Below are 27057 nucleotides of genomic sequence, written 5' to 3' on the forward strand. Positions count from 1 at the left end.
CATACATGGGCCACTTTCAAAATGGTGCAAAAAAATGGTAGACATGCAGATGAATGTGAACGCACCAAAAAAGCTGATGCAATTCAAGTTTTGACTGTGATCTCAGAATCCACTAAGTAGGAAAAAATTATCATGTCCATATCATATGTCCACCACACCAGTGGTGTTCTTCCTTTGAGTGTAATTTAGCCGTTTAAAGAATTGGTGATTCACAGTTATGGCTTCAGCGCAAAAGGAAGTTGTCTGATGATTCAGGTAATATTGAGAAAATTGGCTTACTTCCAGTATTTCACCACATAGTGTTGTTATAGACCCTTTCAACAATAAAAGCAAAAACAATGCTTGAACGTTCTATTTGGGCCCCAATCTACTTCCTCTGCATGAAGATAACATATGGAATGTTAAAACGGAAGCCTTGTGGGGCCAACTATGATGCTGATAATGGAACTCTCTTGAAAGGGTCTATAGGGCAGTAGTATACTATACACCAGAGCATTTAAGTACATAACACTTACCCATTAGCTCCCTAATATAAAACCAGTAAGAAATGTTTTTATGTTTCAGGTGTCCATAGCGTGTCCAACCGTAATCAATCCCTCTTGCATTCCTTGAGTCTTTAGACCATGTTCCAATCCCTCACACTCTCCTAATCACGCATATCCAGGAACTACTCCAATACTGTCGAGTCACCCGTTTCCTCCTTTTGATTATTTGTTGGGGTTGACCTATTAGATATCCCCATAGTAGCCTTTTGTAACTACACATTACAGCTGTATGAGGCCACATTTAATTTATATTTGAGACACCAGCCTTTCCAATCATAAGACTGTCTATGCATGCACAGACTCCTACAGTTCTACATGCACAGACTCCTACAGTTCTATACATGCACAGACTCCTACAGTTCTATACATGCACAGACTCCTAGTTCTATACATGCACAGACTCCTACAGTTCTATACATGCACAGACTCATACAGTTCTCTATACATGCACAGACTCATACAGTTCATTTATTATCAATACAATTTGTAGAATTCTAAGGAATGTCCAGACAGAATAACGTTTTCCAGAAGTGGAAGTTCATTTATTGGTTTATGCTGAAACATGATTTGACATTAACAATCAGTAGGCAGTGGCCAATGCACAGATACTGCATTGCAAGCTCCCATATGCTGTGATTCATAAGCACAAGGCTGACGTTTGAGTGACACAAGTAATCACAGATGTGGGGATATAACTGAATGTATATAAAAACGAATGCACCTCAACTCACCAATAATATCAAATACATTAAATAATTTTTTTAAACCAAATAAAACCAGGATATACAACACATGATCCCCATTCAATAATTACTACATACACATACAGTATAAGTATACATATAAAGACCAGTGGATTTCAATGTTTATGAAACATATTTTCATTCATGTTACACCTTTCAACAAGCACTTTATTTCTGGCATGTTTTTATCTTGTCAGGATTCAAATGGCTGCTAATGTCTCTCTACCTGTCTGGTTATCCCCACAGGAGCATGGCCCTGGGGTAGGAATGGAGAAGCAGGGGGCTGATTGCAGAAACAGATGATACGGAAGCAAATACGGACTCAAAAAGATGTTAACGAGATAGATAAGGGTTGTGCAAATCAGGGGAAATTGTTTTCCATCCTTAATATGGAATGGTATTTTGTTTTTGATGTTATAAGATGTTTGTTTTAGAGCTGTTAACTGGATGTCCCTAAGCATTCACTTGACCAATTTTGTTGTGCAGCTCACAGTTAGAAGTAACACAACAGATATGTTTAATTCATGCTCTCAGACACTGGCAGATGGCAAGGCTTGTGATCTGTAACATGGGACCTTTCTCATAAGAGTGAGAACTCTGTATGCTGTTGTATAGGCTAGCCTATAGTGAAGTGAATCAAGGGTTTAATGACGTTTCTGAGATATGGGTTACAATAAAATTAAAATAAATATTTTTTTGAAGAGAAATCACACAGTCTTTATCATCCAGGTGGCCGAAGAAGTCTAATTTGGACAACTTGATATGTATGGAAAGATAAGAAGGCAAGTAGAATTTCAGTCATATCAATCAGTGGGTATTTATGTGGTGCTTCTTGGTGCTTTACTGCTTTTTCACAACAGGTTGGACTCATCTTCAAAGTTCAGCTGGTCCTGTGTTCTTTTAGCCTCACGTTTCGCTTCCTCCCATTGCAGTCATTTGGTTTGCATTTTCAGAAGCAGCCACTGGACTGTTTCCATATATGGCTAACACGATCCCCTTTCATAGAGGCATTCCTACCTACCCAGACATTTTTTTAAAACTACCTTTATTCAATGCTATGCCTTTACTACCTTTATTCAATGCTATGCCTTTATGATATCTTGGATGAAGCAAATAACATAAATTTTGCTCAGACTATGATAATTATATTCCAGACCATCTAGGCCTTCTCATTCTTTCATTCTTTCAACTTTTTGTATGGTGGTTTGAACCTTGCAAGAAACACACCTATAAGATCAGGGCTATATCAGGTGGAGAATGTACTTCAATGCAATGAAACCTTTGGGTGGAACATGCCGTAATAATCAACACTTATTGGAGAAATAGATGAGTGGAAGACAATGATAAGCAGCATTTTAAAAATGACAATAATATTGTGGCTTTAAATCAAATTAATTAAGTTTTGGATTATTAACTCACAGGAATTCCTTGCCATGTGTTTTAATGGAGCCTGAGGACAACATTTTCTCTGAGGCCCTCCATATACACCTATATTTCTTATTAAGCAGAATGGCCATATTACTAATTTGATGAATGAAGCTCCCTGTACTAACCTTTTCTTTGTGTCATGTTCAATACTGAACCCCAAATGTGATGCATGGATACAGACTTGACATTAGAGTTAAAGTTAAGGAGCTAGCCTAGCTATTATTGGCTGTGCTTGTCAAGTGTTTAAGGTAAATCTCATGAATCTCATGTCATTCTCGATTAACACCCTTGGCTCTAGTTGCATCTTCCACTTTAGTTTTAGTATGGTCATAGTCCCTTGCACTTCTGCCATCATTTTAACTTCATCTATTCACTCTCCTTTTTGCGCACATATGACAACTAGCCATTTTTGACATTTTTATTGTAGGGGATATGGTGATGTGTGACTTCATTTCCATTATAGGGATGGAAAATAAAATAGTTTTTAACCACTATATCAAGGAAAGACGACAAAACATGAAACATTATATGACTTAGAATTGCGTTTTCCTGATTACCACTCCTCTCAAAAGTTGTCATCAACAACACACAATGTGCAATGCAGGCTTGTGCTGTATTAGCAAACTGCAAACACATTTTGATATCATTGTCATCATTGCTTTGTCACGTTTGGAATTAAATGTGCAGTCAAAGCTAAAACATACTGTAGGCCTACTATTACATCAATTCATGGAACAACAAAAGGGCAAGATGTTGGTTGCTCCAGTGTTTGAGCCACCTTGAAATCCCCAAAGTTCGCCTTATTCTGTTATTTTACCTGTGCTTCACAAGGTCTATGAACTTTGTTTAGCTATTCAGGTGCATTGAACTCTTTCCCATCCACCAATGCAAAAAACAGTGTGTTGTGCTACAAAGAGATCACAGATCAAAAGATTTTATGCTATTGACTGTTTTTTTCATTATCAGTTCTAACAATTGTGGAAAAGATTACATAATTGGTTGTATTGTAAAAATTATGATACTGTAATATTGTATTGTATTTTCATAATTTCCATAGGACTACATTGGCAGGAGTGCATTGGTTCAAAGTTTTTTTTCCCATCTAATTGCTCATTTAGCCAACAGTTACTGTATATGCAACTTTCTACAGTAACACTTTTTTCATAACATGCAGCATTTAAGCTGTAATGGATTTTACACTCAAAATTAGAGTCTGACAGCTCCCAAATTCAATAATCTCATTTAAAAAAATATTTGTATAGCCTAAATATCAGGCTTCAGGGAAAAATAAATACTTTCCTTGAGATATGTTTGGGTCACCAGCAGTAGAAATATGTCAAACTGATACTAAGTTAACTATATTAAGCCACTTCAGCATGTCTAACTTAGCCTGCACCTGGGGAAGGCCCTGCACTCTGGAAAGCTCCCCAAGTTCTGAGGAGATCCCGGTGGCCTGAACCATTTTGTGAAACCCATCTACAGATGAGTACTTCCAAGACCAAGAGGATAGTGGTGGATTTCCAGAGGCTCATTCTTCTACCAGTTTCCATTGCAGGATAGATGTGGACGTGGTCAGGACATACAAGTACCTGGGGAACAAACTGGTTAACAAACACAGATGCATTACCAGCAGGGCCAGAGCCGGCTGTATTTCATGTGCTATAACTACACTTGTCACCAGGTCCATAGCAACTAAGTCCAATGATGGAATTACTAACATTTACATTTTCTGAAATTAGAAACACTCTCAGTTTCTATTAAGGACAACACACATATTCAATATCATTACAGACCATACAAATCCAACATCATAAGTGGTTGTTGTGCGCACACATTTTTATAAGATTTATGACCTGTTTTGATTGCAGGGTTTGCTGTTCACTAACACAGTTGGCAAATAGTTTGCACTCATGAGTCATGCCTGACATTTTTTATGTTAAGACACAGCTCTCCAGATCTTCAGTGAATAAGGCATTAAGCTAACAATGCATGGTAAGAAAATTATTCAACATAATTTGAAGAGAAGCGCTTGGAGGATTTGTGTTTTCATGTCATTAAGTGTACTCAGAGGGACACTGGGGTGCAAGGTTACTGTATTGTTTGGGCACCTTTTCTGGGCTTGGTCATTTTTTTTTTTTTGCAGAGATAACATCTCTCTCTGACCAGATGTGTTCTGGAACATCATTGAGCAACATTTATTTCAAGCTGTATATGTCTTCAACTTTACCTACCATAATCTTGTGTGGATCCTGCATTTGACTTCCTACACACTAAGATGCACTCTCTCTTTCTTCCTCTCTCACCCTCTTTCTCTCACACACACACACACACACATTGGAAGGAAAGTGTTTGTGTTACAATGTAGAGTAGATCCATTAGGCATTGAACAAGTTCTTATAATACAGATCCTTTGTCAGCCCTCGCAATATTTTAAGTGGTAGTAGTTGAATGAATGTTAGATGACATTGCTCTTACGTGAATTGAGCTTTGAAGTCTACCTCTGTTGCATTGCCTTGTGAATGGTAGGCTACTCTAGAGGAAAACTTTGAGCACCTTTTATAGTATAGAGATTCTACGTTGAAACAGTCAGTTTGTTTTAGTATAGTTACAAAATCATTCCACTCAAACAGGCAACAACAGTGCCTATGTTGGAGATATGATGAATGAAAAACAAAATGTCGTAGTGTTCATGGAAACAGTGACCATGAGCTCTTTACCGGCAACTTCAGCATCCTGTTAAGTCTCAGTAGGGAGACATATTATCCGTAAGAGTCACAGCCATTGTGCAACACAATTTAAGACTATGTATTATTAGTGCTGGACATTTGAACTCTACTGCAGCTTTTTTTTGTCACTCCTGTGTACTATATTTGGTATGTGTTTTCTGTCATTTGCTGTTTGACCTGTGGGATGTTCTTCAATATGCCTGATTTCTTTGGAATTGCTCCTCGGGGATAAACAAAGTTTTTAACAAGGTGGGTGCAGAACATTTGCCTGTACACACACACTTGTTTCAGATTTGTGGAATCCTACTGTTGTAACGTTACAAATAAAAGTGCACAAGTAGATTCCTTCCCTCTGCAGAGACGTGTCAAGGTAAACTAAAGTGAGTAGGATTTACCAGACACTTTTATCCAAACTGTCAGGGACTTGCAACGAAGTATTTGAGTTTCAAACCCAGACAAGCTATTTCTCAGGTAGCCAAAGCACACCTGGCTTTTAAAGGGGAATTAGAGATGGCACTCTCATGGGTTTATGGCATGTTACCCAAAACACACCCATGATCAGTTAAGAAACGTAAGTACTTAAGTACCCAAAACACCCATGATCAATTAAGAAACGTAAGTACTTAAGTAAGTCTTTTGAACCATTAAGAAACGTAAGTACTTAAGTAAGTCTTTTGAACCATGTGTCTGGTGGTCAGAGATTCTTTTCCACCGTTAATCTAGCAAAAGTGGATTTTGGACACAATCAAACACTTGCACTATGATATGATAGCTCTTTAGAGAACATCTACTCTCATAGCAACACTTACAACAAGTCTTACTGATCCTAGCACTCACCAGCCGTTTTAAACTGACAAGTAACTGTTAAAAACAGCACTCACCGACGCACTTATTCTTACTGTACTCTAATGTTTTTTTTAAAACTGTCCTAAAATTGTGAGAATTGTTCTAAAACTTACTGTTTACCATGTTGTTAGTCGCTTTGGTTAAAAAAGCGTCAGCCAAATGTAATGTAATGTAATGTAATGATGTGATTTAAACCGTATGTTTAGATTTAAATACGGTCAATGGAGTTTCTGGGTCCATAAGCCGGTTTAAGCTGTTTTTGCTCCCATTTCATGATTTATTTAATTCATTAAATTCTTTCTGCTTTCTCAAAGCAGTTTCCATTTTCTTTCTGAAGTATTTTTCAATGATAAATAATATACACACACTATAGATAGACTGTAGTGGCACACAAAAAGAAATTATGTTTCATTTGCAAATAATTATATGAAAATTAGGGGTTTCGGTGAAATAAACAAAATATTTTTTTTCTGCAGGACAACAGGTTAAGACAATTACCATTCATGAATGTAACTGCAGCTAGCATGGGTCTCTGGTAAATGAGCTGTGCTTAATTCAGTAATGTACAAATTGTATTGACTATTGGAAATAACAGAGAATGACAGAGAGGAAATTATTGGGAAGGGAGCAACTGAAGCACGCTTTTTAATAATTAGTTGTCTAGGCTTTCATCAAGGGACAGATGGTAGTGCAGAATCCTAAATGAGTAATGTTCCCAATTATCTTTCCCAGCAAATTAACTTTTGTTTAGTCATACCTTAGAGTAACTAAATCTTATCCAGTGTCAGTTCTTATCCTGGGTACCACCTTACTTTCCTATAAAACAAACAATCAGGATAGCTACCAACCTGAATGAGTGAGTGAATGAATAAATGAGTGAATGAATGTCTAATTATGTCTTCAAATCATCAACCAAAAATTGACAATAAATGGCTGATGTCCAGTATAGGCAATCTAGTCTTCCCAAAGCCCTGTTGCAGTTTTGACAAATAGGACTGGTAAACAAGGTGTCATATGTTATGTGATATTTTGAGAAACAAACAGAAACAAAATGGATCCCTGTACAATTTCAGTGAAGAACCAAAAGGGTTAAAGAACTGGGAATCAGCATGGGTGATATTCTTCCACTCTAGACTTCATGAGGGGATTTGGAGGTCACCAATAACGTGTTAAAGGGACATTAAGTTCAGAACGACTCTCACCCCACAAAGTGAACCCCAGCAGTGGATGTGCCCAGAGACATGCTGGTATAAGATAAATGTAATCATCCACTGACCACTCTGTATTGATTAACTGAAGGCTTATCTCTCCTCCTGGCTCTACTGCTGTTTCTCCAAATTCAGTAGAAATGAGTGGAACACTAGAAAAGGAGGCCTGTGCTTTGTCTGCTGTTATCGAGGATTTTCTTTTGTTTCAGATGTCAATGTTCACGTGTAGGCTAAGGAGAATTTAAGCTGGATTTAATGACAGACATGCTTTGAGCTTGTGGAATCGTCTCTCTCTGTCATATCAGAAGACCAGAAGAGAACTGCTGATGCCATGTGAGGCTGCTTTTTCAGTAAGAGGAACTATCACAATGTATCAGACACACATAGAGCTAAGCCCCAAAAGGATTTAGCACTGTATAGGTAACCTTGCCTTTCATCTAAAACCCCTAAATCTTTTAAGTGCCTTTATAAAGCTCCTTAGAAACAGCAGTGCTCATTGCCAGAGCAATGTATGGTAAAAAAAACTTGAGCAATAAAGAAACAATTTATGTTCCTAATACTAGTTCCTTAATGATAAGGGTGTCATAGAGCTCAAAGCAAAAAATGCATAATGATGAATAAATGTTGAATCTATAATTCTTCCATGTTGGCAACTGTTAACTTTTGTTCATTGCAGTTAGAAATTACATTTGATGCTAAAAATAGTGCATCTGCATCATAGGAAGTGGTCTTTGTTTGCAAAATCAATAGGATGACAACAGCTGCATATTTTTGAAATATGTTCCCTTCCCATTTTTATCCTGTTGTATAATTCTTTTATGTATTGCATCATGTCAAAATCACAGTATGAAGTCTGTTCAAGGGAAACGGCTGATAAAAGCAGCATGAAAACAAAGTTAGCTGGCCTCCCCAACCTTTCACACCGTATACAATCTCTGTTTGCTGAGGATGCCCAGTGTGACTAAAAGGTAGTAGTTTAACTCACCTGGTTAGCAACATCAGAACTTCACAATCTGTCTTTCATTGTTCAACCAATAACCAGGACACCGTTAAATGCTAGGATATTGAAAAGGTTCAAAGTACTAATGTCCACTGCATGTGTTTAAAAATCGCAGAGCAGTTTAATGGGCTGTTTTGTATTTTATATATATATATATATATATATATATATATATATATATATATATATATATATATTTATAGTTATATATATTTATATATGTTTTATTCCTACAAACACTAGGGTCCCGGCACTTTGAAAAAAGTTTCTTCCTTTTTTTCCAAACAAGCTAAAAATATCCTATGGTGAAAAAATAAAATAAAATGACAAACCATTTAAACATTTAAAGCAAAACCACAAACAGTCACAAATAAATTTTAAATGAAATAAAAAATTCTACATCCTGTACAAACACTATGACCAATAATTTAAGAAAATAGTGTCTCTGAAACGTTCATATTGCTTTGTAACTTTATCAGTTCCTACAAGAAAAAAGTTCCACAGTTCTTTTCTGTGCATTTTCCCAACCACAATGGCCCCACCCTTGGCATTAGGTGCTGACATGCTGGGAATCACCTACAAAAAGATGTAGGTATCTTGGAAGAGAACCATTTTGTATTGTACACTTTATCATGTTATGTTGTCTTGTTATGTGTGTGTGTGTGTGTGTGAGAGAGTGTGTGTGTGTGTGTGTGTGTGTGTGTGTGTGTGTGTGTGTGTGTGTGTGTGTTTGCTGGGTTTGGCAGTACAAAACAAAGAGATGGTCACTATCTGATCACTTTATAAAGTTTGTTTTCTCTTTACCATAATTGTAGTTGGTATTATTACTCACTACAGTATTATTACTATGACTATCACCATCACAGATACACAAAGTGCATCATATATTCTTAGGAGTGTGATTTCTCAGTTTATGTGTTCATTGTTTTGACTCTCTTCTGTTCAGTGCTCAGAACTTGACTTGTCAAAGGAAAAACTAGGCAGAGTCAGCAGGTTGGAAGTGTGGGCACCCTCCTGAGCCAGAGCCTCCCCTCCTCCCCCCAGGTCAAAAGAGTCCTTGGAGTCACTGGATGGGGCTCGTCTGCGGAGACAGCTCATGTCACGGCTGGTCAAAGGGGAGGGCACCATGCCAAGCCCCATCGCCGGGTGAAATCCTACGGCAGGAGGCTCCTGCCGCCCCTCAGGTGGGTCAACAGAAATACAAGGGGGGCTCATCTTCTTCTTGCGCGAGTGAGGGGACGTCGGCGTCACGTGCATCTGCTGCTGCAGGCTGTCTGCACGTGACACAAAGCCAGAGGAGATGGAGCTGAGCTGGGGGCTGCTCTCCCCTGACGAACACGCCTCCATGGAGTGGCGGCGTTGGTCGTCCAACCAGGAAGAGGGCCGCAGAAGCAGCAGTCCTTGGCAACCCTGTGTGTCAGCACTGTGGTACCTCTTAAGCTGCCGCAGGTAAGGGCTGCGCCCCTCACCAAGCTTGATCTGGCCGATGCCACTCGGCTCTTCTTGTCCATCTGGGCTGCTACTAGCAGCTAAGCCTTCTTGGATGATACACGACACCTCTTGGTCCACAAAGTCCGTGTCCTCCTGTTGGGGGCTGGGGGGCTGGGTGCGTGGCGGGGGCAGTGGAGGTGGCGAGGGCGAGTGTGCAAGGGAAGACCTCAGAGAAAATACATTGTACTGGTCATGTGGGTTGTGCTGTGTGCGGACACTGGAGTGGGGCGCTTTGGGGGAGGCTCCAGAAGCAGCCGACACCAAAAAGAGGGAGGGCTGGTGCTGAGGAGGTAGCTGAGGAGGAGAGCTCAGTGGGGGGCTCGTCAGTCCACTGAGCCCCACGGCCCCTTCCACAACCTCTTCCTGCTCCGAGTGCACTGTCTCCTGTGAGTCTGTCCTCACAGCCACCTGTTGGGAGTGAGACAGGTGAGGGGTAGAGTGGAGGAGAAGGAGAGGGGGGAAACCAACGGGGTTAAGACATGAGGCGAGAGGGAGGCTAGTTAGTATGAAATGTTAAGAGCAATGGCACAGCACAGCCGGTAAGAAGAGTGAGCTGTCCAAGGTTAGAATAGCTTGCTTATACTTTTCAGTGAGAAATGTTTCACCAAGTCTGTTATGTGGTATAATACCAACTTAACTAAAGATGCAAGACTGATTGCGCCACAATAGCAGAAGACTAGCAGATTTAACACAATAGCAGATTTTTTGTACGCTATGCCAGCTTTGCGGAGGGAAGTGCTTCAAGCTTTAAGTAAGGATGGTTTGCCACTGTACCACAGTACCCCTGTTGGATAAGGATGGGGGCAGGCTGCCTCATGGTCGCACTGAATTAAAAATGCTTGCATTATGTTTACAATTGTGTCACAAGATACACAGCAACTATTCACTCAACAACACAGATTCACCATGAACTCAGCCTATAGCGAACATAGCATTATTCCAAAGGAGATATTAGCATACAAACAGCAGACAGCTATGTCAGAGCCACATGGAAAGAAAGTTACGCCGTTTACTTTTTTTACGCTGTTGACTTTTTTCCCCAGTATGGCAACCGGTGTTTCAGTTTAACTGGTCTTATGTCTGCTTATTTTTTCACTGGTGTTCCCTCCTACTGCAGATGTGCATAGCTGCAGATTTGTCAATACGAATACATAATTGTCAATTCAGCAACATTAGAGCTTCATATGACATACAATAAGCAACAAAGTACCAACGCACATTACCAATAATGAATACCCTACAACATCCCTTCCAAAAATGGTTGGAAGGGCCTGGCAGTGTGCCACTGAACACTTATACATATTCTGTGAAGGAATTGGAGTAACAGGCATCATATTACAAACTATACTGTCTCAATAATCTACGACGCTTCCATCTAGCTCAAATGAAAACATTTACAAAACATCTCTGGGAATTATAGCCAGCAACAAGATAATATACACTTATGGCAAGGGACAGCTCAAATGCAATGGCTACTTGACCAGTTTGTTTATTACTAACCAAATTTGACAAATTGCTTGTGCTGTAATTACTTACAAAAACCTATTAGCGCTGGAATGGTGTCAATGTCATGACACTTAATAAGAACAGGATGTAATTAATAACACACCAAAAATTTGCACTGATGGCACTGAACGTGAGCTAGATTTCCATGTGACATGCTGATTGCACTTCCTCAACTGCTAGATTTCAAAGCTACCTAGATTGTCAGCGAAAAAGTCAGTTTACATACACTAAATAAATCTATTTGAGACAATCAACACACATTTGTCAAGTTCTGGAGAGAGTTGCCGTTCTATCAATTGTAACTGATATGAGGATCCGGAATAATCAGTACCCCAGCAGATATGGTAATTGTGGCAAACCTCTACCTCTTCCATCCAACCATCCCTAAAGAATAAATAGATCTAAAAAGAATAAATGCACATTTCAATATTAGTATTTTGTAACTACTTTATACCTGAGTTACCTTATATGCACTACAGCTATTTTGAAATCCAATAGTAAACTCATGTGTTGGGATGTCAGGGAATCCAACAATTGGGGGCAATAGGTTGTGTACATATTTACACATTTGTCAAAAGAACATTCACTCTTGTCAGCGGCTGGAGGCACTACTTGGCAGACTTCACTCTAGAGCTACTGGGATACTGGAAAGGACACTGCTCCATCTGTTTATCCCTTGTTGCTCATGACACACTGAACCCAGAAATGCTCCCGGGCGAAGGCTTCCACCCTACTTAAACTCCTAAGGGAGCGAGGGATGCAGCCTGATCCTTGACCCTGATGTGTTGCCCAGTGAAGGAGAGAGGACCTCTTTGTGCTAACTGATGGCCTGCGTGTGTGTGTGTGTAAAGGTCAATACAGTAAGGACAGTAGCCTAATACATGCCCTGAAATATGTGGTCTATTTTCTGAGCATCTGTAATTTAATGTCTAGGGGCACCTAGTGGACAATGTTGGTCATGTTCAAGAGCAGATGGGAGCCATTTAGCTGAGAGGTTTAATCAAATATGGAGCCAAACAGCACTATAATAAAAAATTACACTGTTCTATATACATTCATTCACAAATTTGAGGTTGTCTATGTCGGTTTGAGGCTTTGTTGATTCATACTAATTTACCTGGATAAGTACCTTCCAAAAAACTAAATGTGCCACCACCTCCAACAGAAGCTGATTTTTATTATGAAGCTACTTTTCTGAAGATTCAGGTTTGGAAATGCACAATCTCCCCAGAAAAGGTGGAGGGGTTGCAAGTAAAAAAAAATGTAGGGTATGTTGAGATGGAAGAAAGGGCTACTGCCCTGGAGCAGCTTTACTAACTAACAGGTTCCACTATATCTAGAGGGTAATGTCAGTTTTCAGTGGGCATGCAACTACTTAAGTAAGGCCTCAATATTTTAGAGTGAGTCAACTGACTTAAAGAAAATCAACTTGCAATATGCCGAATTCGGGATGTAAAAGTGTAAGAAATAGGAGCATACAGTGTATTTTTGCTTTACAAAATTCATTTTCTTAAGCAAAAAATGCTATCTTGTGAACGAAAGTATTTGCAGACCAAAGACAAAACTGACACTCTATTTGTCACTCAGGGAGAATGTCAGAGGTGCTGATGTCAAGGTGGGAAAATTTAGGTTGCATTTATGATAAAAGCCAAATCACATGTATGTTTTTTGGTTCTCATTTAAGTGGTCCTTTCAAGTAGCTTGTTGTGAGATGCAATACAAATGTTTCGAGGCTGTTTAGAGACACAGACAAATGATAAAAGATAGAGATGGCAATGGGCTGCAGTGATGGGGCGGAGAGGGTCTGGTCAGGGTGAATGGTTGGGTCATGGTATGTTAGAAACAGGAGTATCTGTGTTTGAGGAGCATTTTAGGATCTGGCTTTTGCTGCACCATGCTGATCTGCCAGGAGTTACATTACAGCACATGAAAGGCAAGAACAGAAAGAAACAACAAGGACAGAGTGAGGAAAGAACTACAATTGCAAAGAGGAAGAAGAATGCAGAGGAGTCAACTTCACACCAGCCACTAGAGAGTAGCTCAACAAGCAAGAGAGAGGTTCACATCATTAGACACTTTACAAAATGGCGATGATTTCTCTTCAGCTTATTCACTGCATTACTGTGGTGTGTTATTGGTTGGGTGGTTGTGTTATTGACAAGTAATCCGTGTCCCAGTCCCACAGCTTGCCCATAAACCTGCTACTTCGGTTACATAACAGCAGAATACTTCAGTGTGACAGGTGGCTTAAGGAGCTTGGAATTTGATGAGGAGTTAATCGATTACTATCAAGGAGGCTTTCGACCAGTGGTGCAGCTCACCTGTCTCCGGAGTGGGCGTGTGAGGTTGTGTGTGCGCTGGGGTGGGGGGATGCGTGGGATGCCCTCCAGCTCAGACAGACTGTTTGGGCTTATGGGGCGGAAGAGCTGGGTGGGCACAGCCAGGAGCTGAGCTGTTTCACTCTGCAGGATCTGAATGGATCCACTGGATCCTGCAACCAACGACAGAATGTTTTATTAATCCATATGAGGTGATATGAGCCATTAATAATCTTTGCATGCAAAGGATTTCATATATATTTATATTTTGTGTTATTCATGTGTGGATTACAATACTTTCCATGTACTTGACTTGTCCACAAGATTATGTTTTGAAATATATATATATATATAGCCTTTTCTATATGTTTTGGCCTGTAGTCTACACGCAAACTCCATTTTAGGTCCATAAAAATAGACCTTTAGCTCCTTCCACAAATGTTAAACCGGATTTAAGTCAGGGCCATTCTAACACCTTGATTTTCTTTCTCTGAAACCAATTGAGAGTTACCTATGCTGCATGCTTTGGACCGTCCACCGACTATCCATCTGACTCCATGGTCAGAAATCTTGCAAGGAGCTCATGTGCGCGGCCTGTTGATGATGGAATGATGTTCCTTCACTTGCAGATAATGGCCCCAATGGTGCTTACTGGAAGATTCTGAAGTTTTGAAATTTGTCTGTATCAAATTTCCTTAATATGTTATGCAACAATAAGGTTGCAAAGGTCTTGGGAGAGCTGATGTTTCTTGTGTTACACCTTAGTAAGGAAAACGTTCTCTATAGCCTATCACAATTTGCCCAGATAGGAGGGATAATTACTTTATAACTACTTACAGATTTCAGCTGGTTCCTTAGCCCCCCCTTGTGGTCTAGTGTTTAATGTGGCTGATGAGCTAAAGACACTGTACCTGAGTGTGGCTGAAGTGAGGTTGTGTGGGGAACACTGTACCTGAGTGTGGCTGAAGTGAGGTTGTGTGGGGAACACTGTACCTGAGTGTGGCTGAAGTGAGGTTGTGTGCGGTAATGGTCCAGAGGGAGCAGCAGAGGCGGCTGGTAAAAGAGGCAGGAACATGTAGCTATCATTTGGCAGAGAGTGCGTACGACCCACAGATGTCTTGCGCACAGTCAGCAGATGCTCCTCTTGCTGGCTCTCGGCCTCTGTAACCCCCAGTGTCTCTATCTGCTGAAGAGAAAGACTGTGGTGAGCAACATCCCATGATGCAATGGCATTATGAGAAAGCTAGGTGGAACCTCCCATACGGACATGTCATACATAAACATCACATAGAATCTGAACAGGCTGTCACACCATGATTGGTGAGAATACCTTTGTTACACTGGTCTACATTGGGGAGATGGATAAATGTGAAATTCAGACTTGATTTAGACTTTCCCTTTTTTGCGAATTTTTAATTACATACTGTATCAAAATGTTCCAACGTGCCTACAGTGTCTTAAAATAGCTGGCATCTCATATGTGTCTCCTGCATCTATACCCAACCCTGTGCTATTCACAATTTAGAAGACTGTGCTATGCAGGGTGCCATTGCATATTCATTGGTACAGCCTCTACAATAGCACAATGAGATAGCTGTGTCCACTTCCCCTCTGGCTAGACCAGTGCCCAGAACATCTAAAACTGAAAGACACAAACAGCAGGCCCCTGTGTCATGCCCCTTCCTAAATTAAAGATGAGCATAGCACGAAGGCCCAAAACCAAACAATCTCCAAATTCATGAGGACAACAACATGTAGACAGTCATAAAATATTTAAAACAGAGATAAACACACTAAAGTACATCCAGACCAAAGACTGTACGGACAGACGTTGTATGTACATTGCAGACTGACAACTGAGCAGAAACAAAGAGACAGACAACAGAGACACAACAGGAAGAACGGAAATGGACTCCAGACAGAGCTGCATATGGGAGAGAAAGCAGAGCTGAGAGATGAGTATGTGGTCAGGAGCACTACTCTACTGGACTGGACCTTACACACACCAGGCTGCAAAGGGTGAAATGAGGGGTGGAGAGAAACAGGAGAGAGAGAAAGAGCAGGAACGAGAGAGATGGATGGTTAGATTACCCTGGGGCTTCCAAACACTTTGGCACGCAGCCTCCACAAGTACTTTCACATACTTATGGTACATTACAACTAATAGTCTAAAATCACGGCTGTCATTTACCCAACATAATCATTTAGGCAGCGATCATCGGTATCTCAGTTACAGTACATGGGAATGTACATAATGTTATCTCCAGCAAGGAGCTGGCAGGCTGTTATGTTTCGAAAACATTTCCCAAGATTTTGTGGTGGAAATCAGATAAGCCTGGAAGCCCCTGAGGTGAAAAGTTAAGAAATTGCCGCAGAAGAGAATATGGATGTTTTTTTGTTTTTTTTGTTTTTTTTTAATCATTGTTGTTAAATACATTGTACTCCAGACTGGTTAGTAAGAGGGGGTTAAAATCGTCGGGCACAGAGTCATCCGTCAGAGCTAAGGACCAGGACTTCTCCGACACCAGAGACAGAGCCTCCATCTCTGCTAGAGGAATCTGAATAGGGAGAGAGGAGCCATGGGTGAGAACAACACATCTTCACTACAGCTGAGCACGTTAGGAGTAATGCACTGCTTAACACACAATTCTTGTCAACAAATGTCATTCAATTGCAGGTTCCACAGGGCTAAAGGAGGTCTGACCCAGAAACTGACGACAGTCTCTCTTCTCCCTGAGAATTAGTTGAGAAATCTCTCACTCTGGGACCAAAATGACCCCTTAAGTCCAAAGTGACCCCAACCTTAGGACGGGCAGTGTTAAGAAAGGATTTTGCAAAGTTAGAATGAAGCATCATGATCACAAGGAATGTCAAGGAATTACCATAAAAAAACATAATGGCACTAAAATTCAGTTTAAAAGCTTTCAAGGACTGTTTTGCAAGGTTAATTACTACATGAAAAAATCTCTTGCCCAATAAGGGGGAATAAATGATTTCTCTACATAGGAACACATAGTTTAAAGACCTAATTACAATGTACAGTGTCTGCCTCGTATGAGTGGATGTGAGTGCTCCAATGCACCGCTTTCACCCAGTGCCTTGAAATCTGTAATAAATAAATGCTCTCTAGTCCTTGGAGAATGGAGAATGCCACGTAGCTGGCCTATTTTTCTAAGAGTGCATAAGGCTAGGTGATCATAGGCCAAAGAAAATCCAAGCGTGTGCCAAGAAATACCCACTGCTACTAAAGCAAATGCCTACTGCTGCTAAAGCCTTTGATTTTAAGGGAAAGAAAGGTTGGATTACAATTTGGATTACAGGTTCATTACAGCAATTTGGAAGGCATTTAATCAGATAGATGTAGCAGGATGGGTATCTAGGATGTCATGTTCTTTGTAAGGTAGCAATGCTCTGTGGTGATACACTGCAGTAGGTTGGAAAAGGCAGAGACCTGTTTGTCAGCGCTGTGCTGCCTAAGCAGCGGGGGCAGGGCGTAGTAGTGGCAGATGGAGCCAGACAGGTTGTCCATGAGATTGAGCTCGCCTTCAAGAGAACCCTGGATCACCAGGGAAACTGAGTCAAACATCAGCCTCCGCTTAGGATCCCATGTGTCCAAGAAGAAGAAAGACAGGAAAATAGGGAACATAGAGGGACAGAAAAAGAAAGCAGATAACCAGGAAGGAGGTGTGTGTGTGTGTGTGTGTGTGTGTGTGTGTGTGTGTGTGTGTGTGTGTGTGTGTGAGAGAGTGGAGGGAGTGGAGGGGTGTGGAAGAAAGATACAGAGAGAGACACACACAGACAGACAGATACACCAACAGAAAGAGAGACACACAGAGATAGAGACATACAGAAAAAGAGACAGGAAGAAAGACAGCAGTTCAGGGGAAGGGCAGGTGACAGTGACACAAGGGCATGTAATAATTAAAGGATTAAGTTTCACCACTAACTGATTCATTGTACACACCATAACTATTTCTCAATAACAATTAGCCACTAGCATCAGTTCAAGCACAGATGTTCCTTGCCATGCCATAATGCTCCAGTAGGGAGCACAGGAGCACCACTGGAACTTTTCTTTTTTGAACTTAAGAGGTGGACTCCAGGGGAGGAGGGTTTTGAAGGGTTGTTTTTGAGAAAGAAAAGGGGATGGAGACCAGCCAAGGAATGATATCCTAGCCCATATTTTCACTAAAAAAAGACAAAGAAAAAAGATGGCTTTTCTGGAAATAGCCAACTCAAGTGAAAAACAAGATGAAGAATCAGAGCTTTCCCATGGCACTAGTCTGACCTGGGAGAGGTGGCGAGCTGTTTTCAGAAAAGAAAAAAAACATCCTTCATGAAAATATTTCAAGATCAAAGACGGCAAACATGTAGTAAGGTACATGCTGTCTTCATTACTGATGATTAGAATATACTGCCTACGCTTCTCTGTAGAGAACACAGGTCTGCACCAACCGTGCAAAGGACAGCTGTGCTGACCACTTCCATCATCTGATAGAGTTTAGCAGTCCACACAGCACCAGGACTCAGAAACATACTGTACTGTAACAAGCCATCATAGGGGAGGCTGAGCAATTCTTCACATGAGTGAAGTCCTCCAGAATTGGCTGTTCATACAATAGTATATGGCTAACAGACATCTGACAAAGTAACATGAGAATGAGGTGATTAAGATAGCTTCAGCAGTGGGGAGTATGACGTATGCTCATTAGCCAAGTTAATGCACCGCAAATAAGCCCAATTCAACAAAACCTTTGTTTCGCTTATAACTGTACAAATTCATTGTTCAAATTCACTGTTCATTTTGTAGCCTGTAGCCTTGTAGCCTTATTTGCAATATGATTGGGAATCTCCGGCCATGTGTATTCTTGTTTTGAATCCTGTCTCACTGAGCATCCGTTCAATGTCTTATGGCTAGGACAAATGTCTGTATCTCACCGCCTCACTGATACTCACACTTCCTCCTTTATGGCACTCTGATGGTGTATCAAATGCTTTCAGAGCAGAGTTGTCTCTTTATCCTCAGAAATCTCTCTTGTAACACCACTAACAAACGTAACATGCCTGACTCGTACGTATCATGCACTTCTTTTTCTATCTGGGTATCTTGTATTTGTATGGGAGGTAGTATTGTTACTCTAAGGTCTTGATAACTACAAGATGAGCAGAAGACCATTCACATTAACACTTATGGGAGCATGTTGTGTACGCTCTGTATTACCTTATGACATCCATATTCTCTTTCAAAGCAGGACAGATAGACAGCTCCCTGCTATACATACACACACACACAAACTGTACATGCACACTATCAAATAAGAGTGCACTAAGTAATTAGATTTCTGACACTCACCTCCATGGGTGGCTCCAGGCAATGAGGGGAGTCAACCCTATTGTGTGCTGTTGAGTCTCGGCGGATGTCCACCATTGTTGGTGGGGGGCTGTCATTGGCCAGGCTGAAGTTCTCTTGGGGATCCCTCTTAAACATCCAGGGTGGAGGAGTCAGGGGACTAGCTGGTCCACTGTTGTCTCCCTGCACGAAAGGGGAGAGGTGCCCCCCAATCAGGCCTGCGCCTCCTCCTTGTCCTCCCCCAATGTGTCCACCCATGGCCTCCAGCTCTAACTCCGCTTCCATCTCAGCCTCGTCCTTGGCCTCCTTGTTGCTTTCTTCCAAATGCTTCATAAGCACAGCGATGACCACATTTACCAATACAAATTGTGCAGTCAGGACAAAGGACACAAAGTAGATGGGGGATACTACTGCGTTATAGCATGGACCATTGTCCCCTGCACAGTCCCTCAGAGTATCCTAAGAAAAAGGAAATGAAGAATTGTGATGTGAGTGTAGTTAAGTTGCAGATCAACCACAGAATCACACTTTCAGTTCTGATGAAGTACACAGCACATCCATGGATCTACAGCTGTCGTGAATTGCAACCAAAATGACACTGAAAAAATCACACCAGTTATGATGTGTGAGCATGATGGCTTCGGAGCATCTTGAATTTCATTCTGGTACCAATGTTGACTGGTTAGAGGATTTCCATTCACACTGTCTGAATGAGACATCTCAGTCTCAGGCACGGCTCAAGCCTCGCTGACAGTGAAATGATCTATTGACAATCATGACATCATACCAGCAGCATTACATAACCAACAAACATTACTGTAGTTTCAATTTCTGAGTTCTATGTAAAGCACATAACACATAGGCTATGTGTATACTATACAATCATACCAGAAACCCAACTACAGCTACAATTACAGTATCTATGTTGATAAGTTAATAGAGCATTTAGGTGAAGGATAATTCCTCCCTCAAACATTCTATTACTGATGGCCATTATCAGAGGTGGAAAGATAGGGCTGGCAGCAGCAGTGCCATAACATCAGCGCTGGCGGTGTGCCTACGCATACACATAAGCCGCAGCAGTTCAGCAGCCTAGCCACCATGCACACGCAACTGGTATGAACTTGCATTATAACTGCTCATTCACAGAAAAACAACAATAGCTTAATTGTACAAGCATGAGGATGATGACAGGATTTCCATTTTGAATTAATCATCCTTTGAAAATTCATGAAAGCTTTTAAAAAAGGAATGTCTTAAAATATACTCCCTGCTGGGAGTGGGATATATTTGTGTCAATCTCACAAATAGGGAAAACCTTGTCAACCACTTGTGGCGGTTTTTATACATTCTGTTTGATTCCAGTCTGCTTCACTAAAGTATTGATCAATTACTGTATTATTTTTTAAATAGTACCACTATTGCTAAAGTCTGGAATAGCTACTCTCTCTGAGTCTCAGCTTCATGCCCAGGTCATTGCTCTTCAAAAGACTGGACTAAACCTCTCAGGAGGTAGTCACATCCCTGGCCAGAAGTGTAGGGTAGACTCAGAGGTGGTGGCAGCAACACCAACCCAGGTTGACAATGACAAGCCCACTGCTGAACTTCCATCTGGACTAAGAGGCGGTCGGACCTTATCTGCAAGGCTAAACCAAGAAGGCACCGATTTGTAGATTTTTTTTCTCTGATGAATACCTCTCTACTGTTTCCAACCCCCAGTTGTCAAAATAATCTAATATGGACACTGGACAGCCATGAAAAAGTTCTGGAACAAATTCTGAAAAGCAGTTTAGCCTAAAGTTATGTATGTCAATCGGTCATTAAATATCAATAAATATATTTTTGAGAGTGCGTTTTTGGGCACCCTGTATAGACTATGTCCCATGTTCAGGATTTCATATTTATTTCTCTTCTCTTCAGCATGTGCATGTGGTAAAAATAATGCATGTGATAATGAGTTTATTAACAATGCAGCAGTAACAAGTTTGGAGAACAGCTTTCCTCACCAAAAATGTTTAATCTCACCTTCATGATCCCATTCCAGTTGTCCCCAGTAGAGACACGGAACAGCAGGAGGAACGCCATGCCAAAATTCTTGAAGGTTGCGTAGCGGCCCAGTCCCTCGCAGGGGTGAATCCCATCACAGACTACCAATCAGGAAGAGACATGTGTCAGCATGATGTCACTCCACACATAATATACGCACATTATAATCTTCAATTCACTCTTCACCATAGTTTTCCAATAGATATAAGGCCTGATCCATAAAGAAAGAAAGAAAGAAAGAAAGAAAGAAAGGGAGGAAGGAAGAAAAACTCAAAACTCTGGTAAATGTCAAAACGAGTTGGTGCAACAAAGAGTAATTCAGTTTGAAGGTAAGAAGGAGTTTAAAGAGAGAAATGCCAGTCACTAATGTCTAATCTCAGAAAAAATAATTGCCTTTCTCAATTAGCTTAGCATAATTACTATTTCTATGTGCTATGCTTGTATGCACATAGGCACAAGTCCCTTTACCCATATGCTGTATAAATGAAATATTTATGGGGCCTTTGCTGATACACAACAAAAATATAACAAAAATGAAAGATGCTGTCTATTTTTGCATACTCGCTTAACTGTTATATAGAATCCATGACAGTGGATCATTTCAGTTTAGGCGGTGTGAACAAAAAGAAGAAGACTGAGCAAGAGCCTTGAGGTAGCTCTTAGGAGAGCTAATGGAACTCAAGACAACTGTCCCTGCCATGATGCTTTAATGGCAACCTGTGATACAGGACTCAAACCACCATGTGCTCTTCCAGAAAAGAACAGAGAAGAGAGTGGATAGGAGGAAATGTTAAAGGCTGATATCAGGTCCAGAAAGATAGAAACCACAGACTTAGCAGCAGTTTCGTATCCAAAGGTCCCGGTGTTTTCCATGAGAGAAATTCAGAATTTTATAGTAACATTCAGGGGTTTTGGTGTAAAAAGAATGGTGTTTTGCTGGTTCTAATGTTAGTTGAAAAAATAAGAGACTGGTAATTAATGAAATAATAACATTGAGATGTCTGTATTTAAGACATTTTCTCTCAAGAACATTCATATAGTGCCAATAATAACTAAAACTGTCTGATGCTGCTTTACAAAACCCAGAGCCTGAACCCCCTAGAGCTTTGGGAGGAGAATGAAAACTATGTTGGCAGTAATTTTAATGCCACAGCACAGGTCTATTATTGATATTGATTAGACTCGGGCATGAGCCTGTTTTGAGTTTGGTAATTATGTGTGACTTTGTTTAATGACCATTATTACATCTATTTTCTGCATACTGCATCCTCTGAGCGTGATGATGCTGGTAATTGAAGACTGAACATAAGGGAGAAAGATAAAAGGGGACACGAGCGTCTGCACTTACTCTGGTCACCAAACAGCTCCACTCCCAGGGCTGCGTAGATAAAGAAGAGCAGCATGAAGAGAAGACCCAAGTTCCCAACCTGTAGTGTGACAGAGAATGAGAGGAAATGCATGGAGGAGAAAGGACACAGAGAGGAATACTGATCACAAGTGTGAAATCAATTAGAAGAAATCACTTCTAGGGGAATACAAGCTAGATTTGTCCTGTCTTTATGAGGGGCTCTGGCTTACAGATATTATAAAAATACTGTATATTCAAATGAGCAGATAACTTCTTCTTTCATCTTTCCCTCTTGGGTTTTTGTATAGCGTAGCATCAGTATAAATGTATCTCCAGTGATTAATGTTAGAGTGTTCAAGTTGGAATATCATGTCTGTGGGCTGTGTCAAGTAGCATGCAGAAGAACACCAAGGGACAGAATGACATCAACTCATATTTAGTTTAAGTCGTAAGCAGTATTTTTTTCTTCCTGGTGACATAGTGACATTAAATGTTTTGTGTTACATGATACCTGTGGCAAGGCTTGAATGACTGTGTCCAGCAGAGCTCTCATACCCACAGCCATTTTCAGCAGTTTCAACACTGTACAACAAAATAAAGACATCTGTCAATTATTTCTGTTTGCCCACCAAAAAGATACACCCATGTCCACCTATATACTGTAAGGGAGAGTCTGATACCTAAACAAAGGTTTGAATGAATGCCAGGACTAGCACCAAAAAGCAACAGACAGAAGGAATTTGCTGTGACCCCGATTTGACACTACAAGAAAAATCTAAATGACACTAAATGTTTACCAATTAATTAATCATTTATCTATTTGGGTAACACTTTATTTTAATGTGTCGCTGTTACAGTGTACCTACCTAATTAGGTACAGTGGTACAACCTGTGTAACAACATGTACTGTCAGGTACTATCATTGTACTTGCATTATGTATTTGTGGGTACCTACATATAGTTGTTACATTGTAATACTGAGTGCTTTTACAAAACTTTGCCAATTTGTCTAAATTTTCATCAGAGGCAAAGAGCTGACCTGAGACCTGCTGGATGGGGTAAATCTGGTCATGATAGATTTGATATACAAATCATTCTTAGCTCCAGTCAAGGCCTCATTGTCTTCAGTGTACATGTAACAGCTGTGCTGCTACAACCTTGTTACTCTTTGATACAGTGGAATAAACCTATTAAGTGTACCAGTTAATTACTTACATGTACATATGACATGTATGTTATGTCTTCGATGTCTTGGAACAGGTCTACTAATTCACATGTACTGTGTGGTGTAACAGCAGACACGTTTCAACACATCAATTACAGGATGCATGACATCATTGACAGGATATATATAATATGTACATGTAAGTACTTAACTGGTACACTTTATTTTAATGGGTTTATTCCACTGTATCAAAATAGTAATAAATGTGTACCAACACAGTTGATACATGTACTACAGTATGTAGGGTAATGGCAGACATGTTCCAAGACACCAATGACACAACATACATGTAATATGTAATTGTAAGTACTTAACTGGTACACTTCATTTTAATGGCTTTGTGCCACTGTATCAAAGAGCAATAAGTGTGTACCAACACAGTTGATATATGTACTATGTAGTGAATTAGTAGACCTGTTCCAAGATATCAAAAACACAACACAACATACATGTCATATGTACATGTAAGTAATTAACTGGTACACTTTATTCCACTGTATCAAAGAGTAACAAGGTTGTAGCAGCACAGGTTGGAGCTAAGAATGGTTTGTATATCTATCATGACCAGATTTACCCCATCCAGCAGGTCTCAGGTCAGCTCTTTGCCTCTGATGAAAATTTAGACAAATTGGCAAAGTTTTGTAAAAGCACTCAGTATTACAATGTAACAACTATATGTAGGTACCCACAAATACATAATGCAAGTACAATGATAGTACCTGATAGTACATGTTGTTACACAGGTTGTACCACTGTACCTAATTAGGTAGGTACACTGTAACAGCGACACATTAAAATAAAGTGTTACCTCTATTTGTATTGTTTGTGTTAGAAAAATATGTAGCACACTTGACCTCATTTTTCATATGAAACCTCATTTTCATCCAGTACAGAAAGTAAAAATCCACAGTCCCTTTAGAGGTTGCAGCAATTTTGTTTTCCAAGTTGGAGCCCTTGGAAATATAACATTGATTTATCTAAAAGTTTCTGTGCTGAAACTATAAAATGATCAAAACTGCAGTGGAACTCCAGCTTTGATTGTTAATGGTGCTCTAAGCAATGTTGGGTAACATCACTTCTGTTGACGTTCAAACAAAACAGAGATCTAGCTAGCTACTCCCTCTTCCTCCCTCCCGTGCAATTGAAACTCTCCTAAATGTGCAACTTGTCGGTGATTGGCTGAAAAAGTTTTTTATGGTCCAGGCTGGACCAAGTTGTTTTTGTTGCCATTTTTGGATTTGGAAGGCACAGGTAGCTAGCAGATGGTGAGGTGATGTTTACAGTATGTGACCAAAAATGTTTTAGCTTAGAAACCGCGTAACATCGCTTAGAGCACCTTTAACAAAGATATTTTGTTCATGTTCAGTTAATTCATCTAAGACACTGCACCTAGCATGACACAGCATCCCTGTTTACTCTGTGATGTTCCTGCACGCCTGGTGGATGCCATAATAGTGAGCCATTGTAAACAACTATAACAGAATAATATATATGCTTTCAGACTAACAGCAGCAAAATTTGCATTGCATTTTGTTATTCATACAGACACATGATGACCATTCCTGGCCTAACACTTAAGTTACACTTACACTTAAACAAATAGTCTGGTTTTGATCATGTAAATCTAGTTAACAGCAATCTAAAACATCTGGAAATAGTTGTGCTTGACTAATCTCACTTAAGTTCTGCATACTTAGCAGCCTGCCTGACACTGCCCCAGCAGACTACCAAATGAAAGGTTTTGTTAAGACAAATGGCATTGTTTTAGGAATGCTCGGCAATATCACTGGATTGGTTTGTGGAAATATGTGGAAATGGAGGATAGTGTAGCCCACATAACAAACCACTTAAAAACCTTATAGTTGTTCAAGTTTCTGACATCTCCGGTGGAGATTGGGTGCCATTGTCTATGTTACATATACATATGCAGTTGAGGTGAAGTGAAAGTGAAGTGAAAGTGCTTACTTAGGTAGTTATGCAGTTATTGGTAACACTTTACAGTAAGGGTACATTAATTATCATGAATTCATGCATGAATTAATATCTCATTCTTAAATATTTCATGAATCATCAGGAATTGACATGAGTTCATAGTTTGTCATTCTTGACCTCATACATGAACAGCAAATCACCTAAAGCATTAGGTGTAGTGGGCACATCATTATGAATTATGATTTATTAAGCATGATCATGATTATTTATTTTTCTGCCAAAAATGTGGTCATAACTGCTCAAATTCTGATTTGAACACATGCCATTAATCAGCACTTTAGTTGGGGGGCCACAGAAATGATGACATGACATTACAGACATGAACCTATGAGCAATTCATATTAAATTCAAATGTAACCATGATGATCATGCTTAAGAAATAAATCATAAGGATGTACCCATCGTACCTAATGTCTTAGTTGATGTGATGTTCATGCATGAGGTCATAAATGAGAGACTATGAACTCATGTCAATTCAATAAGATATAAAGGAATGAAGTAATGCATAAATCATGAATTGATTCATGTATGAATTCATGATAATTCATGTGCTCTTACCATAAAGTGTTACCCAGTTATTTAATCTACAGGTAACCCCATTCCCTTTAATAACCGTTTCATGACTTTCTTTGCTGTATGTAAAGTGAATCACTGCATTCATACATGTAAAGGTATCTAATTATAATGAGAAAGTAGAGTAGAGGCGATACTCACCACGTGCTATTCTCAGCACTCTCATGATACGTATGATGGTGGGGTTAATTGGAAGAGAGGCGTTCACCTCTATCTCCTCAAGGGTAATGCCCATGATGGACAGCAGCACAATGGCGAGATCCAGCTGGTTCCACCTGCAGTGTAATGGGGGTAATAACACTCCAGTCATACTTCAATGATGAAAAAAAAAACATTTAAAGTTCTAAGTGCTACAACTGAACCCAGAGTACAATTTCCAATTGCTCTTCCATCTTCTTCAAAGTAGTCATATTTCTCACCTAAGCCATTTTGGTACCTTTTCTTATGATTTGCCTTAAGTTCTATTGTAAATGAGTCCAATTCTTACACACTCTCATGGCCAGCCAATTCCCTATGGCGTCTGGCCATCCAAGGTGTTTCATATCTTTACACTTTCTCACATTTATGCAGTGAGTAAAGGACCTCTTATGCATTGAGTAAAGGAGTTCTTGTTCCAATCTCACAAATTTTTGTGTGAAATTCATCCACTCAAAGTTCGTTCAATGATGTCATAATTCATAATCAATTTGTGACCTTTTTTCTGAAAATAACT

General features: G+C 40.0%; 1 protein-coding gene across 14 annotated transcripts in view; it reads right to left on the bottom strand.

Annotated features, from left to right (window-relative positions):
* Positions 1-8865: 8865 nt before the first annotated feature.
* cacna1g (calcium channel, voltage-dependent, T type, alpha 1G subunit) overlaps positions 8866-27057 on the bottom strand; it is a 155896-nt gene continuing 137704 nt past the window's right edge. For 6 of the 14 annotated variants that reach the window (XM_042082569.1, XM_042082577.1, XM_042082570.1 and 3 more), the window contains 10 exons: positions 26487-26620; positions 23067-23137; positions 22556-22634; positions 21187-21308; positions 19165-19620; positions 17263-17406; positions 16247-16369; positions 14805-14997; positions 13815-13984; positions 8866-10395 (listed from right to left, as the gene is read on the bottom strand). In XM_042082569.1, coding sequence (XP_041938503.1) covers positions 9439-10395; positions 13815-13984; positions 14805-14997; positions 16247-16369; positions 17263-17406; positions 19165-19620; positions 21187-21308; positions 22556-22634; positions 23067-23137; positions 26487-26620 — 2449 coding nt within the window. In that variant the 3' untranslated portion in view covers positions 8866-9438. The remainder of the gene's footprint in view (positions 10396-13814; positions 13985-14804; positions 14998-16246; positions 16370-17262; positions 17407-19164; positions 19621-21186; positions 21309-22555; positions 22635-23066; positions 23138-26486; positions 26621-27057) is intronic. The other 8 variants (XM_042082571.1, XM_042082566.1, XM_042082568.1 and 5 more) reach the window with 7 other exon arrangements.

Source organism: Alosa sapidissima, chromosome 24 (assembly GCF_018492685.1).
Source record: "Alosa sapidissima isolate fAloSap1 chromosome 24, fAloSap1.pri, whole genome shotgun sequence".
Classification (NCBI taxonomy): domain Eukaryota; kingdom Metazoa; phylum Chordata; class Actinopteri; order Clupeiformes; family Clupeidae; genus Alosa; species Alosa sapidissima.